At 42.1% G+C, this 27,981-nt stretch overlaps 1 protein-coding gene across 13 annotated transcripts; it reads right to left on the bottom strand.

Moving 5' to 3' along the window:
- ZBTB34 (zinc finger and BTB domain containing 34) lies at window positions 1–27,520 on the bottom strand. Of its 13 annotated transcripts, XR_009759721.1 has the most exons (9): window positions 27,374–27,520; window positions 18,237–18,329; window positions 7,728–18,148; window positions 6,480–6,576; window positions 6,188–6,231; window positions 5,210–5,407; window positions 2,509–2,565; window positions 1,301–1,604; window positions 2–320 (listed from the first exon to the last, which is right to left on the bottom strand). XR_009759721.1 is itself a non-coding variant. In XM_061603541.1 (4 exons), exon 4 carries the CDS (start codon window positions 18,124–18,126, stop codon window positions 16,648–16,650), a length of 1,479 nt encoding a protein of 492 aa, XP_061459525.1. In that variant the 5' UTR covers window positions 18,127–18,148; window positions 19,012–19,090; window positions 20,370–20,459; window positions 27,374–27,520; the 3' UTR covers window positions 7,116–16,647. The 13 variants fall into 13 exon arrangements, 4 of the variants coding, with proteins under 4 accessions (XP_061459525.1, XP_061459524.1, XP_061459521.1 ...); XR_009759717.1 differs by having other exon boundaries at window positions 1–1,604; XR_009759720.1 differs by lacking the exon at window positions 6,480–6,576 and having other exon boundaries at window positions 1–1,604.
- Between the last annotated feature and the right edge of the window lie 461 nt (window positions 27,521–27,981).

A 27,981-nucleotide genomic window follows, 5' to 3' on the forward strand; every position in this document is an offset into this window, starting at 1 on the left:
ATTGTTTATTTAAAACAGTTTCTTGAAGGCTTGAAAGAAACATCACCAGCTAATACATTTAATTAAAATGTTCTAAACATTGTACATGAATTAAAATAATTAAGACAGTCTCTGTCTGCAGATTCACCATCTTGCAGACAATACAAAAAGGAAAGGGGAGGAAATAGGAAAGCAAGCATTGGAACAGCTGTCCTTTCCCTGGGCAGTGGATGGAGCCAGGTTGGTCTCCCACTTGCTATGATGTTCTTCCTGGGAGGCAGGGGTTGCAGCCTCATGTCACCTGGCTGGTAGCATTGGCCAGAGTGTGCTTCTGTTCAGTTCTGCAGTCCCACAAAAGGTCAGCATATATATAAGAAAAACCATAGAATTGGAATGAGCCTATAAGACTGAGCCCAACCCCTTGCTCAATGCAGGAACCCAAATTAAAGCATACTCAACAGGTGGCTGTCCAGCTGCCTCTTGAATGCCTTTAGTGCGGAGAGCCCATCACCTCCCTAGGTCTTTGGTTCCATTGTCATACCACTCTAACAGGAAGTCTTTCCTGATGTTCAGTCGAAGTCTGGCTTCCTGCAACTTGAGCCCATTATTCCGTGTCCTGAACTCAGAGATCATTAAGAAGATATCCTGGCCCTCCTCTGTATGGCAACCTTTCAAGTACTGGAAGAGTGCTATCATACCTCCCCTCAGTCTTCTCAAGGCTAAACATGCCCAGTTCTTTCAGTCTCTCCTCATACGGCTTTGTTTCCAGTCCCCTAATCATCCTTGTTGCCCTCCTCTGAACCTGTTCCAGTTTGTCTGCATCCTTAAAGGGCGGTGCCCAGAACTGGATGCAGTATTCAAGATGAGGGGAAATAGTGCCACATAGAGGGGAACTAGTACTTCACACGATTTGGGAACTATACTTCTGTTAATGCAGCCTAAAATAGCATTTGCCCTCTTTGCAGCCACATCACACTTTTGGTTCATATTCAGCTTGTGATCAACAACAATCCCACGATCCTTCTTGAATGTAGTATTGCTGAGCTACGTGTCCCCCAACAGCACTTTTAAAATCACCAAGTTTCCAGTCTGGTGCACTGCAAATAGGGAGGTGATTGTAGAGTTTAGGGGCCCACTGAAAAAAGCTCATTCAGCACATGACTGCAAACTTAATAGATGGTAGAAAGAGAATTAGCTATCTGATAAAGTCTTCTACCATCAGTCTGCTATGTTACCTCTGATAGGATACCAGTATGCATTGTGAAATAATCTTTTTAAAAAGTTTAAGCACATGGATATATACATCCTCATTTAACTTTACCAGTAGCATGAAAATTAGAAGATGCAAGTGTCAAAATCCTGAATGTTGACATGAAATGCCACTACATGGCCCAGTGAAGAAAGGAGACTCATTGTCATCTCCTGGGAAAACAGCCAAGAGCAGCTATGCGTTGACCACGTTGTCAGCTACCTGTCAGAGGATATAGCACATGGTGGACCTACATTGGTCAGCTGGCTTTTGTATGTAGCTGTTAGGTATAAATAGAAAGAAAGAGAATCTTTCAGGACCGCAAGGACTCCTAGGCAGCACATCTAAACAGAATCCCAGAAATGGAATAAGGGTCCTATAATGAAAGGAATAGACAAAATCAGTTTGTTCATTGCATTCCAAACCAAACAATTTGAATTAGAGATGCAAAAAGTACAGGAGGGATGGAGAAGGTCTTATCTGGGATGTATTTGGAAGACGGTGCGTGTGTGTATCATCCCTGCTTTTGAGCTGCATGAATTAAAGGTCAGTATTGATCTTTCTATCACAAAATAAACAGGAAGCATGATAAGCTAGAGCAAAGACAGAAGAGTTTAAAGAACAGCTCCCAACGTGAACTTGTACTGGAATTTTGGACATTTCCTACGTGTGGAAGAACAAAAACAATTGTCAATAATGGGGTATGCAATACAACTGTGTAGTTTGGTGGCGAGAACGGCTATGCCAATCGTTTTGGACTGATTATCATAATATCAATTTCTGGTTAAATAATCAGGTGTTTTAGCTTTGGTAACTGTTGGGTTGGATCCAGAAGCTTCCTTTCTCCATCAGAGAAAAACTCTGTCAGAGGAAGAGAACATTGGGATCCAACCTTTTTGCTGCATGAACATAATTAGTATTAACAGCCTCTTGGATTATTTCATATAGAAAGAATATATGCAAGGTATTTGCATCATTGATATGACACTTTTACAGGCCAATCTTAACTATGAAGGTTAGAATGAGCATTTGATTTAAAATGGCTGTCTTTTCTATGGCCATGTTAGCAACATCCATATGCAACACGTTCTAGATTAAAAGCTGTATAGTGTCACCTATGAAAATGCAATTCAGTGTCTGCTAGGGACAGCATGGACCTGGGACTTTATTTAATATTATATATTTCACAGATGCCCAGAGATTCTTCTTGAAGCTAAAGAGCAAACAGTGGAAATCCCAAAACAGACTATTGGCTTAAGTGAAAAATAATGTATGTATACCTTTGCAATACTGAATGAGTAATCTTGGAAACTATAGTTTGCCGCCCTGGGCTCCTACTGGGAGAAAGGGCGGGATATAAATCAAATAAGTAAATAAATATAGTAATGTTATTGTGAAGAAGAACAACAACAGAGATTAAGGCTGCAAACCAGGCCACCAGGGATGAGGAACCTGTGGCCTTCCAGTTGTTGAACTAAAATTTCCATCAGTCCCAGACCAATCCAGCATGGCTAATGGTGAAGGATGATGGGAATTGTAGTCTAATATCTGGTGGGGTCCAGGATCCCCATCCTTGCTATCCACAATGATAGTAAAATACTATTGAACATGTGGGGGTTACTTCTGAGTGGACATGAATTGGATTGCATTTTTAGGTTGCAATCCTATACATGCTTACTGCAAGCAAGTCACATTGAATTCAATAGTATGTAGACATGCACAGGATTGTGCTGTCAGGCTGCAATTCTATGCACATTTACCTGTAAGCGCCACTGAACACTTCCATGGAGACTTGAAGAAAATTGGTTAAAAATTATTCTTAATAACCCAGGATATTTGGTGACATCTAACATCACATGAGCAAACCTCCATTCCCCTTTCACTCCTCCCCTCTGTAGCCCACTCTCACCCCCTGATATCTGCTCTGAAGAGTCTCCCATCGATGTGAAGGCCTGGAAAAAAACCCCATGTTTTCCCCAATTTTTCCAGGCCTTAACATCTCAAGTCAGACCAAGGGGGAAGAGGGTTAACAAGACATGTCGATTTACAGTCCTGCAGGACTGGACAGTGCATTTGGCACAATGAAAGCAATAAACTTCCATAACACAATGGGTCCAGGTATTGGTGTGCAAAAATAAATAAGTGGTCATAAAATGGGAAGGGCTAGATAGTAGTTCTATGTTTGGGATGAGCAACTGTAAGTCACAAATTTGGCCCAGCAGTAATTAGACCCCCAAACTGATAACCCAGAGGCACGAACACTTAGACGTCTGATGGGCAGGGCAACAAGACTTGCAGGCAATCCACTGGGTGGGAAGGATGGGGAAACTGGGTCCACCACAAAATTATCCCATCTTCAAAGCTACTGTCTCTCAACACATTAGCTGCTGCCCAAGGTGTCCAAGCCTAAGACATATGCATCTGGAATTCTAGGTCAATTAGAGATGTAAGACCTCTGATGTTTCCAGAATGGAACCTGAAAATCCAAACACATCCATCCCTCAGGAAACTCAATTAGTACCTCTCCCATTTTAGCAACAAGTTTAAAGCTCCTTATTGTGTTATGAGAACAGTGCTATGAGAGCAGTCACATTTATTTCAAGAACTGCTTAACACCTAAAAATGGTGCCTGAGTTGATGTGTGTTTGTTGAAAACCGGGAAAGGGTTTGAAAGGTGTTAAAGCTGTTTCACTAACCCTTGCAAGATAGCTGGGGCCGAAAGGAGGCACATCATGCTATTGATTTCGAGACAGGCCATGCAGGACTACTTCACAGAAAGGCTAAGTTGTTTTGAAGCATAAATATGCCACAATTGCCCTGGGTAGGCCTTGTCAATGTTTACATTACGATTCAACTTGGCATATTTTCCTGGGATGAAATTAACCAAACAGCAGGGCTGGGCAGTGTAAGGGCTAAATGAATTAACTCCAACTCATTCCCTATGCAGTGGAGGCTGGTCCGGCAGGGCAAATGGGACACTGCCCCACCAACCTCAATCTGCCTTCAGCCAGCTCCCACTTACCTGCCTTTCTACTTACAACCAGTCCAGTGGGTGGCACTGCCTGTCAGCTTCCTCCTCCTCCTCCTGTGTTGCCCTTGTAGAAGCAGCAGGGAGGAGAAGGGGGAAAAAACTAGAATGTATTAGCTCTGCCTGTCATCAGCTCTGGCTCCACTTACTGTTTGGACTCCTTGCCTTCCGCCCTACCAGTCACAATGGGCACCAGCCACCACTGTCCCCATGGGTGGAAAAAGCAGCTTTCGACAAAAAAAAAAGGATGGTAAAGGATTTAAGAAGCCACTCTCACCATTAAAAGTGGGAGAAGCTATATGCAACTGCACAGGGCAGCTTCATATATTCAAAGATATTAACATTAGGCAGGCACCCTTGCTATATTGTTTTAGACACCTACTAAAAATTTCAATTGAGCAAACCTACCCAGACATATGTGTACTTTAAAAAAAAAAATGGTACGTTTTAACCTGTAATTGTAGCTTAACACTGATTTTGAATTTTTAAAAACTTGCTTTTGATATATTTTAATGTATATTTTATGTTTTTTTGTAAACCGCTTAGTGGTTTTATTTAGTTAAAAACTGTATCCAAATTTTTGTTAAATAAAGGATTTTATAAACCGGCAGTGGTTCTCCAGGATGTCAGTCAGGGAGTCTCTTCTAGCCCTACCGAGAGGTGCTAGGGATTGAACCTGGTACAATCTGCATGCATGGCAGGTGCTGTAGCCCTGAGCTCTGGCCCTTCCCATTTTCAAAATGGCATACAGCATCTCTATAAATTTGCTTCAGTTACACTAAGGTGCAGATAACAGGGTCCCAATGTACAATTCAATGCGACTGGACTAAAGAGAAATAATTCTTTATATCTTTCTGCACCCTCTAGTGGCAAGGGGGGAAAAGAACAGTTCAATTGCATGAATGATCGGTCTGTTCCGCTGTAGTATTTTCAGAGGAGGAAGTACTACTTACCATGGTTTTCATGCTCAAGTACACATATGAATATTCAGTGTTCCTGAACCACAACTGCATTCTCTTATGGCTGCTGTATTTGGTTTGAGGCTTGTTAAAATGTCTTATTTTTCACAGGAGTCATTGATTCACCCCTTTGCTACAGGAATAGCTTTCAGCATGTTTCAACATGTCACATTCCCATCAAGCAAAGTCATTCTAGGAAGAGTTCAGAAGATTTTCAGTCAGCTGAATGTGCATAACTGCACAATTGTTGTGCTTGCCTACCCAAACACCAGGATGAAGACTGACCTTCTCTATCCTCTAGACCAGAGAAAAAGGAAACCTCTTTCACTGCAGCGGCCGTATGCCAATGGTAGACGGGGCCAGAGGCAAAAAGCAGGTGGAGCAATGACTGTGACTCTTGCCTTTGTGTAGACTACACTCAAGCAAGCAAAAAAGCCAGAGCTTTCTACGCTGTGTCTCACACACATCCTCTACCCATCCAACATTTTATATTTTGTTTATTACTTTTATATCCCACATTTCCTCCAAGGAGTTCAAAGTGGCATACAAATATGGTTCTCCCCTCTCCCAATTTTATCCTCACAATAACCCTGTGCGGTATGTTCAGCTGAGAGACAGTAGCTGGCCCAAGATCACCCAGTGAGCTTCATAGCCAAGCGAGGATTTGAACCCTGATCTCCCAGGTCCCAGTCTGACATCAATGGAGATTGAGTACTTGCTTTTTTCTGTGTAGTCTAGACTTACTACATAGTTTTTGCTCCTGAAAAGTGCTAGCACTAAAGCTTGCTCACTGGGGCCAATGGAAGTTGGAGTACAACAACATCTGGGGGATGACGGGTTCCCAACCCCTGGCTTAGTGGGTGAAGTTGAACACCGAATCATTACACAAAGATGGCAACCATACACAGGAGTGACTTTGGGCAAGCCATTAAGCACCATGGCATTCTTTATAAAATAGTAATAGTGACCTACCTCACTGAGGTGGAGGGATGATTTTACAAGGTCAACGTAGCTCCCTGAACACCAGGAGAAAGAAATATATTTATAGACAAAAAGAAGACAGTTTGGACAGTAGTATCACCACCATCTCGACAGAAAAATAGAATTTGCATTGCACAAAGAAAACTTGTGGATAAAATATAAAAACCTTACGGCTGTGACTGTTGTTGCTATCCTTTTTTTCTCAGAACTCAAGACATTGCATAATGCTATACACACACAAGATTATCCCACAAACTTCATATAGAACCAATGACAGGCTTACCATGAAGCAATCAGTTAAGGGAGCAAACTCCAAGAGTTGGGTAGGTGGGTTTCCTGCTTTGAAAGGACTGAGTCCCAGAAGATTGGCTCTGACATTTCTGTTGAGATCCAAATACGTGCTTTAAGTCAAGACTACACAGAATGGTTTTTAATAAGAGGAAGCCACTAACTGCTTTTCAGTACAGGTCTTTTCAGAGATTTTATAAAATAAGGCTGCTTTACCATCCCAATATGACTGATGGTGAACTGCGTTACATACAGCAATTAAAACTGTTGTCCACAGAAAAAACCTGGTGCCACACAAAAAAGGGCTTGAATTATTATCCTCTTTGTAGTCTTAATAATAGTTACTGCTATTCTTTAAATCTCAGATTTTAAAAAAATAAACACTGTAAGCCACTTTGTGATTGGGCCAGACTGGTGGATCAGGGCTCTTCTTATGTTTACGCTGAGTAGAACGTAGCTGGATTCAACCCTACGTTTCAGCCTTCCTAAATGCTAGCAGGATTAGGCCTCTGCATACAACATGGGCAGAAGAAATTAATCAAACCAGGGCAAATGCAAAATGAGGGGCTGGAATCTGACCAGATGGAATTCTTCCTCCAAGAAGAGTGTCTATACGGTTTGGATTCATGGTGATTTTAGCCCACATCACAGGGGGAAGGTGAAAACTCAACAATGTTCTTTTAGTAAAACAAAATCAGATTTCAGAGACAGAGTGTGTGCTTCAGAAGCATTTTAATTTATAAACAGCAATTCCCATTGACTTTATTTATACCATAAAAAAGGCAATTTACAAGCAAGAAACAAGAAATCCATCAGAACAAAATAAAGCAGCACTGAAATATTCATGTCACAAAATTTAAAAAAAACTGAGTACAAGAGTAAAATATCATTTGAATAAATATTCTAAAATATTTCATGCTATAAAATAATCCTTAATGGCAAGTTAGTTGCTTTTAACAGCATCCGCTTTAGCTAGCTTCATTTACTTCATATGGTGATGAAGTGTGGTGTTTGTGAGGTTACCGGTTTAATATTGCAAGATATTGACACTGAGGTAAGTCATTCAAAGCGTTCAAATATTTATGAGGAAAACAAGAGCCATCCATAAAAGGTAGACATTTACTTAAAAATACAATTTTCTGGTAAACCAAATTGCAGCTATATCATGCAAATCAGCCATGAGTTTCTCATCTAAAAACTGAAAGACGTGTAAACAAGCCTTCAGCAAAGTCCAAAGACTAACCTCTTGGTATGCTGCCAGTGGTTTTCAATCTTTCTACCTTCAGGGATGATTCTCCCCATTGAACTAGTCTTGGGGGACCGTTGGATTCTGAGGCATGTCCCAGTACAGAGGAAGGCAGATGAGAATCTTTTGGGAGATATCTGGGTGGCTTGCAGTGCAGTGGGCCGTCAAGGGCTTCTAGTTCCCAAATGATCTGGCAACAGCAACAACAAAAACCCCATAGGCTACTGAAACAAAACTGGTGAAGAGATTTCGGTCTGAAAGGACTGAGACTTCTGTATCCAAAGTAGCACTAAGTCTCTCGCTCCATTTGCACAAGTATTTATGCCTGCACATTGGAATTTCCCCCCCTCTCCTCCCTCTGCATGCCCCCTAAAGCATAAACTTTTTGCTAACACTGAAGCATATACTAACCCTGGATACTGCCCTAGAGCTCAGTTCTAGAAGCAACAGCAAATTCCTTGGCGTATGGCATCAGGTGGGACTAGGTTTGGGATTGCGGGCCTAATTAGGTTTGCGGGCCAGCTATTCCCCACCACTGATTTCTCATATGCTCAGAGGCATCTTGCTCCTTAAATTCCAAGCACAAGTCCACCCCACTGAGCTGCTATTTTGTGCCTGCTTCTGGTTGGTGCACTTGAGACCTCTAGTAAAAAACAAACAAACGTGCTTGAAGGCTGTCAACCTCTGTTCTAGGAAGTACTCACACATCCAGCCAAGGTGCTGTCCGGGCTTGTACGCCTTATCACTGTCCTGCATGAAGCGAGAGGTCGGCCTGACACGTAGCTAGTACTCCCCTGTTGACTTCTGACTGCAATATTTGGATATGGCAAGGACATTCTCACTGAAGAACCCAAACCTCTAAGGAATCCAAGGGTTGTGTCCAGCGGCTGTCATTCTCAGAGTAGACCCGCTGAAATCAATACACACCTTAGGTCCATTCATTCCAATGGGTCTACTCTGAGTAGAACTTAGCTGCATACAACCCCCAGTTTTGAAAACCACTGAAGCATACCATCAGAAAGACAGCCATGTCCTGTGTCTTTAAAAACAGGTATTTGTACAGGTCATAACCACAGCCCTATTACTGATACTTTGCTCTACATCTCCAATTGGGGTCACAGAACAACTCTCTCAGACCCGAATCCCATTTAGCATTGTTAGGTAAGCTTACACAACTGAAATAATGCACCATTTTAGGGATGGCTGAGGGTGCAACAAGCGTTATAGTTTAAAGACCTGTTTAAAGACTGCCATACTACGAACATTCTGAATGACTTCACTGAACTTTGGGTTCAGTTGCTGAGTATTACTGTTGCTTACAATTCATGAACTAAATAGATTCATATATATATATATATATATATTATATATATAAAGGATTTACACAATTCCCAAATACTTTAAAATATATAAAAATTTAATAAATAACCCTGACCAGTCTAAAAGCACCATTCAAGGGTAAAATTCCCTTAGAAAATAGATTAGGTGTTGCATATTTGAGTCCCTTTTCAGTGGCTTCAATGTGAAACCCTTTCAGATGACAAAAAAAAGTAGAAGTCACAGTAAACTAAAACAAACATTTCAAAGAAGATACATTTGCGTCAAGGTAAAGCTCAGTCACGCACCATCTTTCCCAGCCCTTAAAAAAAAGCCCTGCTAGTCTTCCTCTTATGTTAGCCCATAACAGTTACATCTGAACAACTTAATTCTGACCAGAAATAAATGAATGACTACAGAACATTTAGTTATTTATTCTGGGAACCTTAAAAGGCTTCTAAAAATTTGATTTAGGCAAGGAGTGCTCAAACCCAGAGGTGGCTTATGTGCAACTTTCATCTCAGCCCCGCATGCAGATGCCCCCTGCATGGCGACTATGCCATTATAGGGTGGTGCATAGTAAAAAGGCCAGATTTTATCCATGGTCAAAGAAAGGGGGGAATCAGATTTTGCTCTTGGGGAAGATGCACATTCTCCCCTCCACTTAAACCTTGGCTAAGAGCCTTAACTAGGTCCCCTGCTTAACCATGATGGCAAACCAGATTGGTTAAGAACCAGCAGGGAACCTGGATATTCATATTTAACATACTTCCCAACATCTCTCTTAACCAGGGTTAGGGTGGTGATTGGGGGGAATTTGCTCCTGATCCCTGAACTGTGCCAAGAGAGATTGAGAGATCAGGCCGATGTCTGCAACAGCCATAAATGAGCCAGACACAACAAATCTGGTAACTTCTTACACTTCCTACAGCCTATGTAAAGGGCTAGCTAGATGCTATTGAAATTCCACAAGTCTCCCCTTAAGATGAGCATCCCTGATTTCAACTTACAGTAAATTCTGCCAAAGAGTGAACAGACAGTATCCTTTCTGCCACTAAAAGCATCCACACTTGAATACAGAACCAACAACCGTGAGGCGCTGCGTTGCGTTTTTCAAAACAAAAAAACTCACTTATTTACAAAGTTATTTTCTGAGTCTATTTACAACTTCAATAGAAATTATTCGGAAGATAAGCCAGTTAAGAAAAAAATTAACAGCTGCTGAAAACCACAAATGTTAGCAAAAAGTATAAAATTGTTTTTTCACAGTTTGTAAATAGGTTAAAACATCTAAAGGAGAAAAAAGGACACTGTCACTGTTTTCTTCTTCTTCACATTGTCTATGTAGCTAAAAAGGTAGATTAAGAGACTCAATTATGAACCAGCCTGCATGATTTCACATATTTTAAACCCAATATTACTGGTTTTCTTAACTTCTGCATTTACTTTAAAAAGAAATATATTAACAGTTCTACACCAACCTAAAACTGTACAGTACTGCACAGTATTTTCAGAATTCACCTAAAATAGTTCACTGCATGCTTTCCACCTTGGTGGAAGTAAGTTATGAACTTCAAAATGGATTAAGATGGTACCCTATTACCATGGAACCATGATGTGACAAGGCACAATTTAGACGATGATGCCACCTTTGAAGCTTGTCTGCTAGTCTCTCGTGTGTTGCAACACACCAGTGGAGGCTCTAGGGTAAAATCCAAGGAAGACAAGTAAAGGCTGCTTCACAAAAGACATTTTGCCCTGCACATAAGCAACCCCAAGCCACCTTATGGTGTCTGTGCACTAATGCGGACAACTGAGACAGGTGATGTGGGTGGCCAAAGGCAGTCAGCAGCAGTTCTTCCAATTAAACAGCATTTAGTCACTGAACCTGGGTGGAGACAGAGCTGCCTTGGTGGATAATATGAGGAGGGCGTGGGATAGGGGCAAATGCACCTTCCTTGTCCTCCTGGATCTCTCAGCAGCTTTTGATACCGTTGACCACGGTATCCTTCTGGACGGCCTGAAGAGGTTAGGAATAGGGGGCACTGTATTGCAGTGGTTCCATTCCTTCCTCTCTGGGAGGTACCAAAGAGTGGCATTGGGGGAATGAGGTTTCGGATCCTTAGCCTCTCAATTGTGGGGTGCCACAGAGCTCCATCCTCTCCCCAATGCTATTCAACATTTATATAAAGCCGCTGGGGGCTATCATCAGAAGATCTGGGCTGCAGTGTCACCAGTAGTGGATGATATGCAGCTCTATCTCTCATTCAAATCTCCACCGAGGTTGGCTGTAGGAACCCTATCCAAGTGCCTGGAGTCGGCGAGTGGCTGGATGGGAAGGAATAAGCTGAAGCTGAACCCTGACAAAACTGAGGTACTGTTTGTGGGAGACAAAGGTTGGGGGATGTTGACCTGGTGCTCAGTGGGGTACAATTGCCCCTGAAAGACCAGGTCCGCAGCCTGGGGGTGATTCTTGACTCCCAGTTGTCCATGGAGGCTCAGGTCTCGGCTGTGAGCAGGGCAGCGCTGTATCAACCATCTGCTCCCATCTGTGATACATGCCCTGGTCTCCTGTCGCCTAGACTACTGTAATGTGCTCTACGTGGGGTTACCCTTGAAAATGGTCCGGACGCTGCAACTGGTACAGAATGCGGCGGCTCGCCTGATTAAAGGCAGCCGCTGGCGAGATCACATCACTCTAGTGCTGAAGGAGTTGCACTGGTTACCGGTTGTTTTCTGGGCCCAATTCAAGGTGTTGGTTCTGACCTTTAAAACCCTATAGTTTCGGCCCAGTCTATCTGAAGGAGTGCCTCCAACATCATCAGGGATGCCGCTCAACAAGATCAGCCTCAAAAGGCCTTCTCTCTATCCCACCAGTTAAAACAGCTAGACTGGTGAGAACTAGGGAGAGGGCTTTTTCAGTTGTGGCCCCCACTTTGTGGAATTCCCTCCCAAATGTCTCCGCCATGCCCCCTCTATGATGAGCTTCCGCCGGGCCTTGAAGACCTGGCTCTTCAGGCAGGCTTTTGGGGTGGGTTAGGTTTTATTATTATTGTTGAGATTTTTAATGTTTTAATGTATTTGTATGTTTTTATTTTGTACGTCGCCCAGAGTGGCTGGACAGGCAGCCAGATGGGCGACTAATAAATTTAATAAATAAATAAATAAAAGTGATGTCCTGCATTTCAACCCCAGCCGTGATGCAGAGGGGAAATAACATGATGCACAAACTCGGAGTAGATGATATATATCATGAGGGGAGAGAATAGGAGATGGGACCACCACTGAAATAGCAGAGAACTCTCCACATCTGCTGTTCTGTACTCTCTATGATTGCCTTGAAGGCATGCTGCATTGTTCACACAAATGCACATATTGGGATAGGTGAAAACACAATTAATTTGCTCGTTAAATTTGTATCTACTTTTCCATCAAATGGTGCTCAAGGTGGCTTATATCTTCTGTGAAACGGCCTTTAGACATCTGAACATTCATGGAAACCGATGGAAGATAAAAGCAGGTTAACTTCTCTAGATCAGACCTCTAGAGCTGCCTACATGTCCTATGAAGCTCTTGATCTTTACATTAATATATTATGGCTTGATAATTTTTAACCCCGGTAGGCAGTACGAATGGAAAAAACATATTGACCATGTTCTAATGTAACACTAAACCTGGTCTAGTGATTTGCGCACAAACTATAGCATACTCCCCCCATTTCCTCTTGTATGAAGTTGGCTTGCTTTGAAACTGACTAGAGCCTGTTTTAAACCAGAGTATCTGGTTCATATGCAGCACTGGATCCTGTTAAAGTAAAGCTAAATGCTGCAGATGTCCTCCCAACCACACAGGAATTGGAGAGGGGAGCCTGAGACTTTGGTTGGACTTGCTGTAACTCATGCACATAGCACAAAACCATGGTTTAGTGTTGTGTGAATATGGCCACTGGCATGAGCGAGTGTATACGGAACTCAAAAATTTCTTGAATGAGGATGTTGTAAGGAGATTGATAACTCCTAAGCTGTTAACAGTCCCACTGCAACGTTTGAACCTGAAGCCTGTACAATTAAAAATTATGTATAATTTTGGATAAGTCACTCTTTGGTAAACTCAAACCAGCTCAACCAAGTTTACATATTTTAAAAACTTGTATTTAAAATAACTTTTTAAGGTTGACACAGAGACAAAAGTCAGGGAAATACAAAGTTAACTGCCCTTCCCTTCTTTCCTTAAATTGTACTACTATGGAGTAAGCCAAGTGGCTTAAAAGGCACCACAGCACAGGTTCACCGTAAAGGGTCACATTTTAACTCTGCACATCTGGACTTTTGTTTGAGGGTCTCAAATGCAATCAAAACTTCATTACTTCAGCAAAAGGTACAATAAACTGATGCATGTTTGTACTGTGTTGTAAGAGTAAAAGAACAGACATGTAACCTCCCCTTGAAGTACACACGCGGGCTGGAAATCCAAAGAGGCTTGTGTACAAGAGGAAACCATTTCTCTGCGTGCATGGTGCAAATTTGTCACCAGTTTCATTCTACCTGCCCAGCTCCATCCCTTGCCACTCAAGAGTCTTCTGATCTTCAGAAGTGGATGGGGGAGGGGGGAGAGATGAGGGGAGGGTATAGCAGGAAGGCAGAAAACAGGGAAGGCCCCAGTGCACACGTGTAACACTGGCCCTTTGGACTCCAGCCCTTGTTTCTAGTAGTCGAAAACAAAGAAAGAAACAGAAATGTTAAATGTTGCTCTGGGGAGGAGTGGGAAGGAATCTCTTAAGCAGCTGTAGAAGGAAAAGGCTGATTACATACCCAGTCTAATGAAAAACCCATCTACAAAACAGACCTGATTTCCTGTAATTTGTGATAACATTAATCCTTATTACCGGCTTTCATAAACAGTAATGAAAAGTTCAGTCTAAAAATACTGCAAAAGCATATTCTCTTCAAGTCCCAAACAAAACGGCAAACCCCCACCCCCACACGCAAACCATTCCAAGCAAGCAAGCTTCATTCTTTTTAACGATAATTTGGAAAATAACAGCAGATGGGGGGGGAAACAAATGTGTAAGCCACTTGCACTCCAGCTGAAATACTTTGCAGAACACTTTGTACAGATTTTAACAAGCTCCAGACACTATGTCTGTCAGCCATCCTTAGCACCACCTCAGCTGTTTTCAGTGTTTAAACCCACAGAATATACATGAAATATATAAGTAGCCTCAGCAGAATGAGAACTTTGACGGAGGTTCATGAATTCCCATAAAGACACAGACTTCTTAAAAGATTAAAATTCACAGTTGTGAGAAATGGAGGGAATCATAAAAGAATAAAGATTTCAGGCTCAGATTCAAAAGTCACCTTATTAAAATATACAAATAAATATCACTGGAAGGCAGCAAAATGTTCATGCCTTCCCACCTCTGATTTGGCCGAGGTGTAAATATATTCCCACTATTTTATTTGGGTTTGTGCCTGTAAGGAAAAAATAAACAACCAATTTGCCTAAGTGGGAACAGAATACTCCTATGTGTGGGTGAAAGTGCGTTTTAAGCTCTTGCACAGAGAAAACTGGGGTCCGAAGAACCCCGTATACTTGTGGAAAGATCCATTTTGATGGCCACCAGCCAATTAATACTCTCCTTGTGCCTGTGTCCATGCTTCCTCCAATATGGTTTTAATGCATGGATGGAGAAACTTTGGCCCTCCAGATGCTGGTGAGCTACAACTCCCATAATCCCTAGCCACTGGCCATGCTTGCTCGGGCTGATGGGAGTTGTAGTTCAGTGTCATCTGGAGGGCCAAAGATTCCCCATCCCCGTTTTAATGCCAAACCTCTGTACTACTCTGCTCACCCACCAAAGAAATCTTAAACCTGCAGTAGCATTTATACAAGACGGAAACAGAAGCAGGAGAGGCGCAAAGAATGCAAGGTGGAGGGGATCCCTCAAGCTGAGCAGCTTCTTCCACTGAAAGTTTTCTACCCTGATGAAGATTTTTCAACAAGAAGCTTCTCATTCCGCCAAGCCTAAATATATCTTGAGTATACACTTAAAAATATCATTCCAAAAAATCTGTATCCCGTTAATTGGTAGAATTCTTAACACAGTAATCATTTGCCAGCTCATGTTTTTTTTTGAGGTCTATCTTCCAGCAAATAAAGTGGAAAGATTTGTGATTTTTACTATAGCAAGGTTTCACATCTTCTATGTCTATTACTGACCTAAGAGGAAAAAAGTTAGCACCACTTTAGAAAGACAGAGAGAAAACAGGATTCTTAAAAGGATGTGTAAAGATGTTTGTTATTGGCTCTTTACAAAAAAAAATACTGAGCAGCCATTGAAGTTACGGAGAAGCCAAAATAACCTCTCTAATACAACAGGACATATTGCTCATAAATCCCATATGGCATCATTACAAAAAGTGAAAAGAGAAGTGCTTTAATTTCACTTGAAAATGGTAAATCGGAAGTTACGGCTCTCTGGAAGAGATTCTCTAGAACTCCGTTCAGAAATATTGTAGACTTTACTACAACATTCTGTTTAGCCTACTTTAAACCAACCATATAAGCAGAGTGATTAAGGTAAGACTGATTTACCTGGTATAGTTTCTACAGTACAAAATGAAGGTAGATTCTGAGGACAGCTAAAACATTTAAATCCACAATGCTACTTTTGCGTAGTATAACACATTTCTCTATAAAAAAGGGTCAGCACCACAGGTTGTCCAGTTCATACTCTAGACAAGAAAAAAAAATTCCCATTTTAAGTTTAATACGTTTATGGCATTTGGTTTACGTATGCAATGGAGCAAAGTTATTTTTTCATAGTAAGCTTTGCTCACTTTTGGACACAATAGTTGAACATGGAAAAAAGCCCAAAGCTTTATGGAAAAAAAAAAACAAGGAAAAAACCCTAAAGAGAGGATTAAGAGTTGAAAGCCTTGTAGAGAGGTTTTTTCTTTCCATTTAAGATATTTCTACATTCACCCCCAACCAAAAAAGAAAAAGTGAACATCTTATATATGTTTATATATAATATATATTATATAAAATTCAAAGCTATCAAAATAGTTATTCATAAAACAAATAACCCACCCACCCAAAACCCACAACTTAGTATGACACATGGATGGGACATGTGGGAGGCATACCCTATGCTCCTACATAACGTTTGGTTAAGGCTGCCATCCTCACACACTACCTGGGAGGAAGTCCTATTGAACTCAATGGGGCTTGCATCCGAGTATACCTATGCAGGATTGGACTGCACAAAGCACAACATGAGAGGATACACCATTCTGCAATATCTGCCTTATTTTTAAGTATTTTTCGCTGTTGAAGCCCCAGCCTCCCTCCCGCCAAGTGCATCGTTCCCATAATATTCTGCCCTTTAATAAACATTGTTAGGAGTAAAGCTAAACCCTACCTCCTTCAAAAACACAACAGTAGCCTTTTCTCCAGGAACAGCACTCACAAGACTTGCAAAATCAGGAAAATTACAATGTTGTTATACCAGTTGTGAAACTTAATTAAAGAAACAAGAAGGAGACGCATGGATCAATGTGCTTTGCTTGGGTCACACTGAGGGACACAGTTGTTTTTAATCCGAAGTGTGCACGTCCATGCTGTAATCCAGCGTTTCAGAGGCCAAAGCATCATCATCTCTCTGTTCCACATAGCCTTCTGTTCTTTCTGGAGACTCTACTCTGCTTCTTACTTCTGCTACACCAGGGTGATTCTTTCGTAGGTGCTGGTTTAGGGTTCCCTGGAAAGGGAAGCATTTCCCACAGACCTCGCAGCGGAAAGGCTTGTCATCTGTGTGGCCACGGATATGATACTCAAGTTGGTCCTTGCGTGTGTACTTCTTCCCACAGTATTTGCAAACAAAGGGGGTTATTCCCATGTGCAACCTCATGTGCCGATCAAGACTCCCTTTCTGGTTGAAAGACTTCCCACAGTATATACAGATTAACCTTTCGCTATAGGCATACCAGTGACCTCTCGAATTCCTTTCCCGCGGGCTGTTTTCATATCCTGGATGATTCGCTGGAGATTCACCATCAGCTCCTTGAACCAGGCCCAGAACATCGCTATGCAAGTAGCTACTGGAGATCCGCTTCTGACGGCCACGACCTCTGAGAGAGCCTAGCATGGATCGCGAAGAGCTTGAGTTTCTCAGGCTTCCAAAGGTTTCAGACGTGCTAGCAGACTGGGATGATGCGCCATGGGAATAAGCATTTTGCAACACAGAACTATAGGAGCCAACGTTAACTGCCATGACTTGCTCCCCATCTACCATTTCAGTGTGGTACCCATCATCGCCAAGCGAAGAGCTATCGGAGCAGCTTGGCCGGTCAGATTTTTCCGTTTTCACTTTCACCTCAGCAGCCTGGCTCTCTCTGACTACCAAGTCCCCTTGGTCATGATCACCTTCAATCTGAATCTCATATTCTGAAACGCTCCCGCTACTTCCACGGTCTGAATGCCCTTCTTCTTGCAGACGGCTATGCAGGGCCTTGGTAGGGGTAGTTTCCATTCTGAGATCACTGCCTGAAGCAGACTGGCGCACCTGAGAGCAATAGGGAGGAGAGATTTCCACCGGGTTGGCGAAGTAACTGTCGTCTTTAACCCCATTGTGGTTTTCTGGAGCATCAGCAACACCAACAGTGACCGAGTCCACTTCGCCGACATTGATCTTTGAATGGATACTTTCGAGGATCTGTGTGCACTTATCAATGACACACTGCATTTGTAGAAAACTAGCTGCAGTTAGAAAACTGACAACGTCCTTCAGCTGCAAGGACATCCTTCCAGTGTAACAAAAAGAGAGCAACTGTTCAAAGACGTTGGGGTTTTTAATGACTGATATCGAGAGGCCGCTCATGGTACTTAATGCAGAATGGTCACGGAAATATGGAGAACTGGCAGCTAATACAGCTTTGTGAGCTCTGAACGGCTGACCCTGAATGTGCACAATGATATCGCAAAGCTTTCCCTGCAGGCGAAGCTCATTCAGTTGGCTCAGTACGGTGCTGCTGTACTCGGGAACGTCAAACTGGATGAAACTGCTGCTGTCCATGTCTTCTGGTGTAAAGTGTAACCTGCAAAAGGCACAAAAAGGAGAACTTAAAATGCATGATGCTGCTTTCAAAGATGGAAAGCAGTTCAACGACATGCACGGAAACTTACACTGCATACAATCTGCACATTGATGAGACCCAAAATATAAGGGGTAGCGAACAACTGTTTTTACAGTGATGAGTCTTTCACTTTTACAGACATCTAAAAGGGTAAACAAATTCAAGTGCCTTGTTTAGTATTACTTGTAATAGTATTAAACTGATTTACCTATAAAAGGATGCTTTATGAGTAGATATATTTGTTAGTGAAGATTTCCTCTGAATTAATACTGCAGTTAGCTGTCTCAGTGATCCAAAACTACTAACGCCTGTTCATATGACACATGTTAAGACTCTCATCCCCATAGCTGGGGAATGAAGTCTTTAAGAAGTATACTCAGCACAGAGCTGAGTATGCAAGGGAACACAAACGCCTTAACAGCACTGTTGATCCCAAGTATTGCTGATGCAACCTTGTATGTCATGCAATATTAACAGGCAAAGGGTGACAGATGATCTTGCAATACACTGAGGTTCCTTCCTTTTGCGGTTTAGAGAGGTAGGATATCTAAAATGTGTCCCTACCAAATCTTGCTGTGTGAAGGAAAAAAACAAACCTATGCCAAATTAAAGTAACCTGTGAAGAGTTATTGTACACTGATTAACAGTCATAAAAGCATTTTTCCCGTTATTGTTATGATAAAGATTGGCTATGGTGGATAGTTAATGTTTTTAACTGCTAAGTGATCACAACTCTTAATGCTTAGAAGGAATAAGTGTAATACTGTAATACTGTTCAGGTCTCAGTTGGGAGGGGAAGAGAGGAAGAAAACTTCATTTCCTACCATCCTGAAGCCTTTTTCCCTGCTGTGCTGGCTGCCAGCCTTGGCCCCAAGCACGGGAAAGAGATGGTGTTCTGAAAGCCTCCTCAGACAACATAAAAGATTTTATTTTAGTCTCCTGGCACACACCCTTAACCATAAATGATCTTCCAGTATACTATAAATTGTTAGCGGTTTGAGCAGGCCAATCCCACCTCCTTAGTTTCCCTTCCCAATATGACAGGTCTGGAAGTTCTTTTGCCCCCTACCCTTTTAAAAATTCATTTTTCTTTTAATTTATGAACCAATATACTTTGGGCCCCATTTTGATGCCAAACTGACCGGCATGGGATAACCAGAATCTGGTATAGAGGTCGGTGGATTATGATCATACCTGCATTAAAAGCAGACTATTAAAAGTGTGATCACATTCACAGCATTCATTTATTCCACTTTAAGCAGGCATGGCTTCCCCCAAAGAATCCTGGGAAGAGTATACTCAGGAGTGTAAGGTGCTGACAGTTAGGAGACCACTATTGCCCTCATAGAGCTATAATTCCCAGAGTTCCCTGGGAAGAGGACTGACAGTGGAAATTGTCACTCTGTGAGAGGTCTCCTAACTCTCAGGACCTTTCACAAATGACACATCTCAGGATTCTTTGGGGGAAGCCATGCCTGTTTAAAGTGGAAGAATAGTGGCTTAAATGTATGATGAGAGTGTGGCCACTGACTTGTGACCTATTATTTATTAAATTTATATCCTGCCCTTTCTCCCAGTAGGAGCCCAGGGCAGCAAACAAAACATTAAAAATATTCTAAAACATCTTAAAAACAGACTTTAAAATATATTTTAAAAAAACCTTTAAAAACATATTAAAAAGCAATTCCAACACAGACGCAGACTGGGATAGGATCTCTACTTGTTGAAAGAGGAAGGTCTTCAGTAGGCGCCAAAAAGATAACAGATGGCGCCTGTCTAATTTTTAATGGGAGGGAATTCCAAAGGGTAGCTGCCACTACACTAAAGGTCCGCTTCCTGTGTTGCAAGGAACAGACCTCCTGATAAGACGGTATCTGCAGGAGGCCCTCATCTGCAGAGCGAGGGATCCATTTGGTATATAAGGGATAAGACGATCTTTCAGGTATCCTGGTCCCAAGCTGTATAGGGCTTTGTACACTTACAAAACCAGGCATAGCCCACCAGCCCCATATCACTGTGTGGTAGATGCTTGACAATCTCCATTATCCCCCCCATTTCAGGCAGGCAGAAAACAGGTGGGCTTGGCAGGATCCTGGTGCAATGCTATATTTAGCTGGTGGGCTTCATTTGGCATGGTATGCCATGAGTTGTTTCTGTCTTACAGTCAGCCCAGAAAAATTACCTGAAGGGTCCTGGTAATTCCATCTTTGGGTCAGGCCAGTACCTGGATGGGAGATTGCCTAGGAAACGCACAAATGTGACCGCAATCATCCTGCATGTGGGGTAGTACATAAATGTAAAACTGAAATAAAGTGGCTTAGAAAAATGGAAGAGAAGTGAAAAGGAATTATTTCACATAAGTTGTTGCATGAAGAGTCAGACTCTAACAGGAAAAAAATCAGAAGTATGCATTGCTAAGCATTAGTGTTCTGTTTTCTGGCAAAGTGAACCACACAGTTGTTGTTTCCTGTTACACCAGTGCTCGGATACTGGAAGACACAAAAGCTTTTTCTTTAAATTCCACTGCAGAAGAATTAAAAAATTTACTGCAAGTGGCAAATAGAGGATCGTAGAAGTAAAATGCTGCCAACTTATCAAATGGATTAACGAAGTCTCATAAGTCTTGTCTTCTGCAGTTCAGTATCTGAGGAACTGTAAAGACACTATGATAAGACCAACTTTAGTTTTAAGAAATAGCATTAAGTATTTGTTTCTTATTAATGGAAAAATTCAATTGTCTCCACCCAAACTAGGCCTCCTTGGGAAAGAACAAAGCAGTACAATCCTCCTTCCTTTCTGCCCCAACACAATTTCTTCCTTCTTGCAATTTACAATTTTTTGTTAAAATAGAGAAAATATTATTAATGTTTGCACTTTAAAAAAAAAGCACAGGTCCTTATATGGTCAGTCTATGCTGCATGCAAACGCTAATCACACGCTCCAAGACACGCAGAGAGAGCTCTAAAAGGCACATCAAATAGATTTACATGATGAATGCATAGGCATCATCTTGCATATTAACGATGTCCCCAACTCAAAGCTATGTGGTGTCACAGCCATCTGGTTGCCTAGGAATTAAAGGCATGTACACAATCCCCAAAGGTATACAATAGTTTCACAGCAGATGCACTAAAAATAGAGTTATTTGCATTAGCTGTAATAGCAAAATTGCTGAACCGTTATTCTCAAATGGCCATTAGAGAGGAACCAAATCCTACAGTTGGGCCTTGAAAAGGCATACTCTACAGCGAAGATAAGTTATGCAAAGCTGCTCATTTTTGTATGAACAGACTCAATACGCAAGCTTTTCTTTTTTGCGTTCCCCCCCCCAATGCGTGTTGTGACAGAAGCAGCAGTGGAAGTAAGTGAGGGCCATATTGGAGAGGTACATACCCATGCAGAGAACAAGAGCTCCATTACCTGGACTTGGCACCTTTACCAGATATTGTCAACATATTTGCTAATGCAGACATATGTGCTCTTGCACAGCCCTCTTTCATTTCAATGTTTGGCAGTTACAGCTTCTTTTGGCCAGAATTGACTTGGCCATCTACTCCATGCTCAGATAACTTCCAGTTTGGATTATTGCAATGTGCTCTGTGTGGGCTGCCCTTGAAGACGACAGTCTATATTGTACTCTGAATTCACCAGGTCAAAAGCCAACTGTGTTTTCAAAAAGCATTTAGGAGATAAATTGACCAAGACAGCTCATTTCTAAATATCATGACCACAAAGACAATTTCCTAACTTAAACAATGAAGGATTAAGGACTTATTCCCTAGCAGTATTCTATGGCATTATAAAATCTGAACCTTGGTAGCAAGAACTCTGCACAAGTCAAATTTTAAGCCAAGAATGAGTCAAGTACAAGGGATTGTAAGTCTCTCTCAAGGGGTGAGGCAGTTCCAACACAGATAATTAGCAGATAAAATAATCAGCTCATTTCACTCTGCAGTTTGTTTAAAGAGGAATATAAAAAGACAATTCTCTCCCATCCATCATCTTTTTTTTAAGATAAAGCATCCACATCCATTTTCAAAAAAAGCTTACAGCAGAAGACAGTAATTAAATTTTACCCTTTATAACCTATTGTCTGGATTTTGACATCTTTGGTATCTCTTGATTAGGGCCATCATATGCAGCCTTCAGGCGCTGAACCCAATAGACCCAATCCAGAAATTGTTGTGTGCAATACTTTGGGAAATATCCAACTAAGATATACTCAAAGTAAACCCATTGAAATAAATTACTTCAGTTCATTATTTAAATGGGTATACTCGGAGGATGACTAGCACTAGATCTCACCTGATGTGCATAACTTGAGAAAGCAGATATCAATGCACACTGAGATCTACATAGAGCTTTGCGTATGTTCCCAATCCAGCAAGGAAATTCACCCGCAGATCTATTTTGCTGAACCAAAGTATCCAACTACAAATGTTAGAGTACACAAATGCAAAATTCTCAGACACTCCAATGGTCACTCCAGATTCCTTACAGTAAGTTCACTCATTTACGCTTATCAAGTAGTTGCAGTTACCATTCAATGCGTCAAAACTACCATCACAAGTCATTCCTCCTTTTAGGAAACAAAGCTGGAAGATGATAAATACATTCGTTAGAAACTGACCATGTGAACTCACCTTTAGAATCAAAGAGAACTTCTACCTAAGGCAAGTTTCCCAACCTGGTGCCCTCCATATGTTGTTGAGACTATAACTTCCATTTCTCATAACCACTGAGCATGCTGGCTGGGGCTAACAGAAGTTGTAGTCCAAAACTTCTGGAAGGCACCAGGTCGGGTAAGACTGACCTAAGATGAGGTTCACCTCATTACAAGCAAGCATAACCAGTTACTGTGGGTAAAGAACAAAGTGTGAGGACTATACTTTGGCTTATTGCTGTGCATTATTTGTTCCTGGATAGGCTAAATATATATTGCTGCCTTATACAGAACCAAACCATCAGTTGATCAAACCCAGTACTATTTACTGCAACAGACTCAGGCAGGAGTCCTTCCCAGCCCTGCTACGCTAGATAATTTTAACTAAAGGTGCTAAGGATTGACCCCGATATCTTCTAACGCAAAACATTTATAGAGAACCACATGCTAAGCATTATGTTTCTGACTTTAAAATAGCAACAGCCTTTATTTCCCAAGAACCACCATATGAGAGAGTATATCACAAGTCACAGCTTCAGAACTGCATAGTGGATGAGTGGCACAAGTCCATAAGCCAGTGGGCCCATGCAAAAAACTGATCACGTAGAAAGGTAAAATCTACCCCCTCAAAATGGGGAGCATGGATAAATCCCACTGTCTCTCTCTGCAGTTATTCCCCTGCGCAACCATATGTGCTGAGACCTGACTCTCACAAAAGAGCTATGTGGTTCAGGGGTGGTGCCTGCAGTGTTCCTCAACTATGCCACTGCATGAACCGAGACAAAGTGTCATTTAAGGTGCTTTGATAGCACCTCCATCAAGTCGCCTCCTTGTGAGAGTGTAATTGCAACTATGTGAACCATTCAATTTAGAAAAAGTTAATCTCTCCTTGTTCTCTCTGATGCGGCATATACTGAACAGGTACGTTTATCATACCTCTGCAAAAAAGCCCCATGGTTTAGGAGTAGATTAGGAGTAGGATGTTATATTGTTCTTGCCAGTTTATTTTTTAATTATTCTGACTTTTATTTTATTTTATGACTATGTTTTTTAATTATTAGAAACAGTTTAATGCTATTTTAAACTAGAGTTCATTTTTTAATTATATCTATTTATACTTATTCATTTATGTATTATATGCTTTTATTTTTGATAGGTTTTTAATTGTATGTGTCTTTTATCTGGAAGCCGCCGTGAGTTCCAATTTGGAAAAACGGCGGGGTATAAATAAAGGTAATAATAATAATAATAATAATAGATTAAGGAGGCATCCAAACTATGCAGTTTGGTCCTACAGTGACAATATGAGCAAATAAATATACAGAGTAAATAAAACAGCCTTGAACGTATGTACTCTGGTTTTATTTAACTATGCTCACATTTTACTAATCAGTAAACCACTTCTAAAAAAATGTCTATAAACAGAGCCTACTGAGTTCATGCATTTCAGCAGAGAGAGACCATAAACCAAATTTGCAAACAGCCACATTCTTGGCAAGAAAGAATCATCTCTGGAGGTAGAGAGATGCATGGGCAAACTGGGGTGGGGTGGGGGGACTGCCTCAACTTTCAGTCTGTCAATATGCTACATATTACTAACAGGTCTGTGTAGGTTGGCCAGTTAAATATATATTTTTGTGTACTTGCTTACAAAGCAATCAACTGAAAGGAGATATACAAAACATAGTCAGACTAGTCACCCCAAGATGATGCGCATTTAAGTTTTTAAAAAAGCATCTTGTATCTCTGTCTGACTGCACAGTTTCACCCCTTCCCAGATGTCATGTACTGATTTGGTGGATCATGGGCTTCATTGTTAAACATTATAACTGAGGAAACTGTACCATAAATATATAGTTAATAGCAAATAGGGTAAACCATACATGCAAAAAGCAAGCAGTGGAAACCTTCGGTTACTATACAAACAAGGAATGCAGTCTTAGGGGCACTTTATGAAAATAACCAACAGACATATACTCAAATATGTTCTATTTATAACAGTTTTTTTTTTTATCCCAACATCCCTCCTACTTTGTAGACCAGAATTACACTAAGTACACAAAATGAAATTATAGGCTAAACATTTTAGCAGGAGGATAGAACACGATGCAGGTGTGGATTTAGCATAAGAGAGATCTCAATAGGTACGTGTGAGGTCAGCAGCAACTGGAGCACATTTAATTGCACTGCTACCAACTGCCTTTCAAACTCATTTGCTCACTTGTCTGGCAAGCTCTGCCCAGAGATTTACACTTGCCATGTGTCTGCGCCAAGCCCTTACCCCACTTCCAATCCGTAGCCTACATTTAATGGGGAGAAAGCTTTACAAACAGAGAAGTAAAATTGAGTAGGTGTAAATGTGCACTTCACCCACAGGCTTGGGTACTCAAGAGGAACACAACACTCCGTAAGCACAGTTACTTGTACAAACATGTGCAGCTTAATTAGATCTGTAACCTATGTTCTAGTAGTACAGAGAGGAGTTAGTACTGTTACTTTTAAAGTATTAACCCTGTGCAAGACCTACAGAGAAAAATATTCATAGAACTTTCAATCAGTGACAACCCCTCCACTTCACAAATCACCTCTACTCCAACATAACAAAATTATAGGGCATACCACAGCAATTTCTCTCCATCTAATGATGATCTCTTTCACATCCTGAGGCTCAGCGCAGGCCCTATTCAGAGATTATACACCTCACCCCCAACAGCCACCACTGACCTCACAATAAGGTTTTCCAAATATTACCACCATCCCTGGATTCTACTGTAAGCACAAGGAGACTTCTATGATCCAAGCAGCTGCTCTCCATAGGCAGATTTTAATTAGTCAAAACTCAGCACTGATTGCTTTCAAATACCTAGTTGCAAATACTGAACTGGGGTGGTCATGAGGAGAAGAGATATTCCCAATATTTGTATGCCACTTTCCACCACTCTGTGCCATAAAGCAGTTTGATTTAGCTCAAAGATTCACAGAGAAGTGGATTTTGAGGAGGAATTTGAAGAAAGAGGGGGACGTGAAGCCATACAGGTGATCTGGGTGGGACTTAAGTCTGTCTGACATTTCTGTCACCTGGTCCAGAAGTAGCTTCATAATGAAATGCTGAAAATATGAAATTATATAAATAAGAATGCATTCAAGGCAGGTAGCCACATACATCTTTCTTGTGACACTGTGCAGCCACAGCCACTATACTTTGGAGCAGTGTGGAATGACAACAGCCTCCAGGCCTGGTGACTAAGATCCTACATAGGCTTAAGTCCTATCGAGATCACCTATATAGTACCACCTCCCCCTCTTTCTTCAAACTCCTCCTTAAAATCCACTCTTCCACGAGTCCTTCAGCAAAATCACAATTCCTCAACCTACATTGGAACAAAACATATGAATGCATAACTGCATCTGCTCACATCTGTCTCTTGTTCCCCTTGCTTCACTCAGGTGTACACACCATACATTTAAAGCACACAACTTCACCCAAACAATTATGGGAACCGCAGCTTAACCGTCAAAGAACTACAGCTCCCAGGATTCACTGGGGGAAGTTAGGTGCTTTAAATGTACGGAGCACACGCAAATGTCTTTCGATGTCAAACTTTACACTGCAAGGTTCTTGAGCAAGGAACCTAACCTTTACAAAGGACGCCCTATACTTTTCTATAAAGCTTCACGTATATGTACACTGTATAAATCATACTATTCGATCTATCACTTTTAACACACTTCTGCTTCTTGAAGGAAACTCAGAATGACCAACAGTAACACACGATAAACAAAGAAGCAATGCCCCACTTGGCACAGGCAATGTGATGCAGTGGACCAGAGTGTCAGATTACAGCCAGGTTCAAATCTCACTTATGACGCTTGATTGGACACCTTGGGGCCAATCATTCACTCTCTTTCAGGTTAGCCTACTTCACAGGAACAAGGAAGCCAAGTGTACTGTCCTGCACACCTGAACAGAAGGGTGGCGTGTGTATGTGTGTGTGAAATAGGCAGTGAATATAATGCTGTGCCAATCACTCTCTCTCTCACGTGAGAGTTGTTGCAGGAGCACTGTGGGAGGGGGGGAGCCAACTATGCTGGGCTGCGCACCTGAGACAAATGACATTTTGTTTGTGTGTGTGTGTGTGTGCATTAAATATAACAACGCCCAGCAGTTTAAAAGCAAGCATGAAGGAGGAAGACGGATGTGTTTGCAAAACGAACAAACCCGCTCAACCCCTCTCACGCCCACATAACAAAAGAACCTACCTGGAACCGAGCAAATCCTGTTTAAGGGATAAAAGGCGTTACTGCCACCACCACCATTGTCGCAACCTAGACACCCACACCGCTCTGCTTTCAACGGGGAGACACTACACAGGCTCCCACCACAGCCCCTCCCCTTGCAGCAGCCCCTCCGCCTACACGGGGGGAGGCGCTCTAGAGAGCACAGCCCCCTCCATGCCCACGATGGGGGCTGAAAGCGCCATGCGTCACAGGACCCCCCCCCCGCTCTCCCTGTCGCTCCTCACCTGAGGGGGCGTCGGAGTCTCCTCACATGGCGGGTCCGCCGGAGGGAGCTCGGTCCTGGCCCGAGTACCACCTTCCCCCCGGCCGACACCGCCGCCGACGCCACTTCCCCCACCCCCCGCCTCAGCCAGCAGCGCCCGGAAGCGACCTCTCCGCTCTCCGGAGAGGAACTTCCGCTACCGGGTCACCACAGGAGGTAGGAGGCGAGCAGGTCAGCTTGCAAGGGAAAAAGAGGCGGGGCAGAGTCGGCGGGGCCACGCCCACTCGCCGGCCCCGACCCTGCCCACTTTCTAGGGCGCATGCGCTCACTCTCGCCCTCCTTCTCCGAATTGCGGGCGGAGGGGAAAGGAACGCGCACGAGCGCTCTTCCTTTTCAGCCCCAAGTTGCCCTCTCCAAGACACCTTCCTGCCACTTTTTCTTTTCCCTCAGCTGAAAAAGGGCGGCTAACAGGACTATTGTCTTCGCTAGAAAAAACAATAATGCTGGGAAGAACAGAAGGGAGTAGAAAAAGAGGAAGGCCAAAGAAGAGATGGATTGATTCCATAAAGGAAGCCACAAACCTGAACTTAAAAGATCTGAACAGGGTGGTTTATAACAGATGCTCTTGGA

This window comes from Rhineura floridana, chromosome 20 (genome assembly GCF_030035675.1).
Source record: "Rhineura floridana isolate rRhiFlo1 chromosome 20, rRhiFlo1.hap2, whole genome shotgun sequence".
Lineage (NCBI taxonomy): Eukaryota > Metazoa > Chordata > Lepidosauria > Squamata > Rhineuridae > Rhineura > Rhineura floridana.

What these genes read in the sequence shown, in the direction of transcription:
- ZBTB34 (XM_061603537.1), bottom strand. Translation starts at nt 18,256, where the DNA reads ATGTGCAGATTGTATGCAGT. An exon ending in ATGTGCAGATTGTATGCAGT is followed by an intron (nt 18,149 to 18,236) that starts GTAAGTTTCCGT and finishes TGCCTTTTGCAG; the next exon opens with GTTACACTTTACACCAGAAG.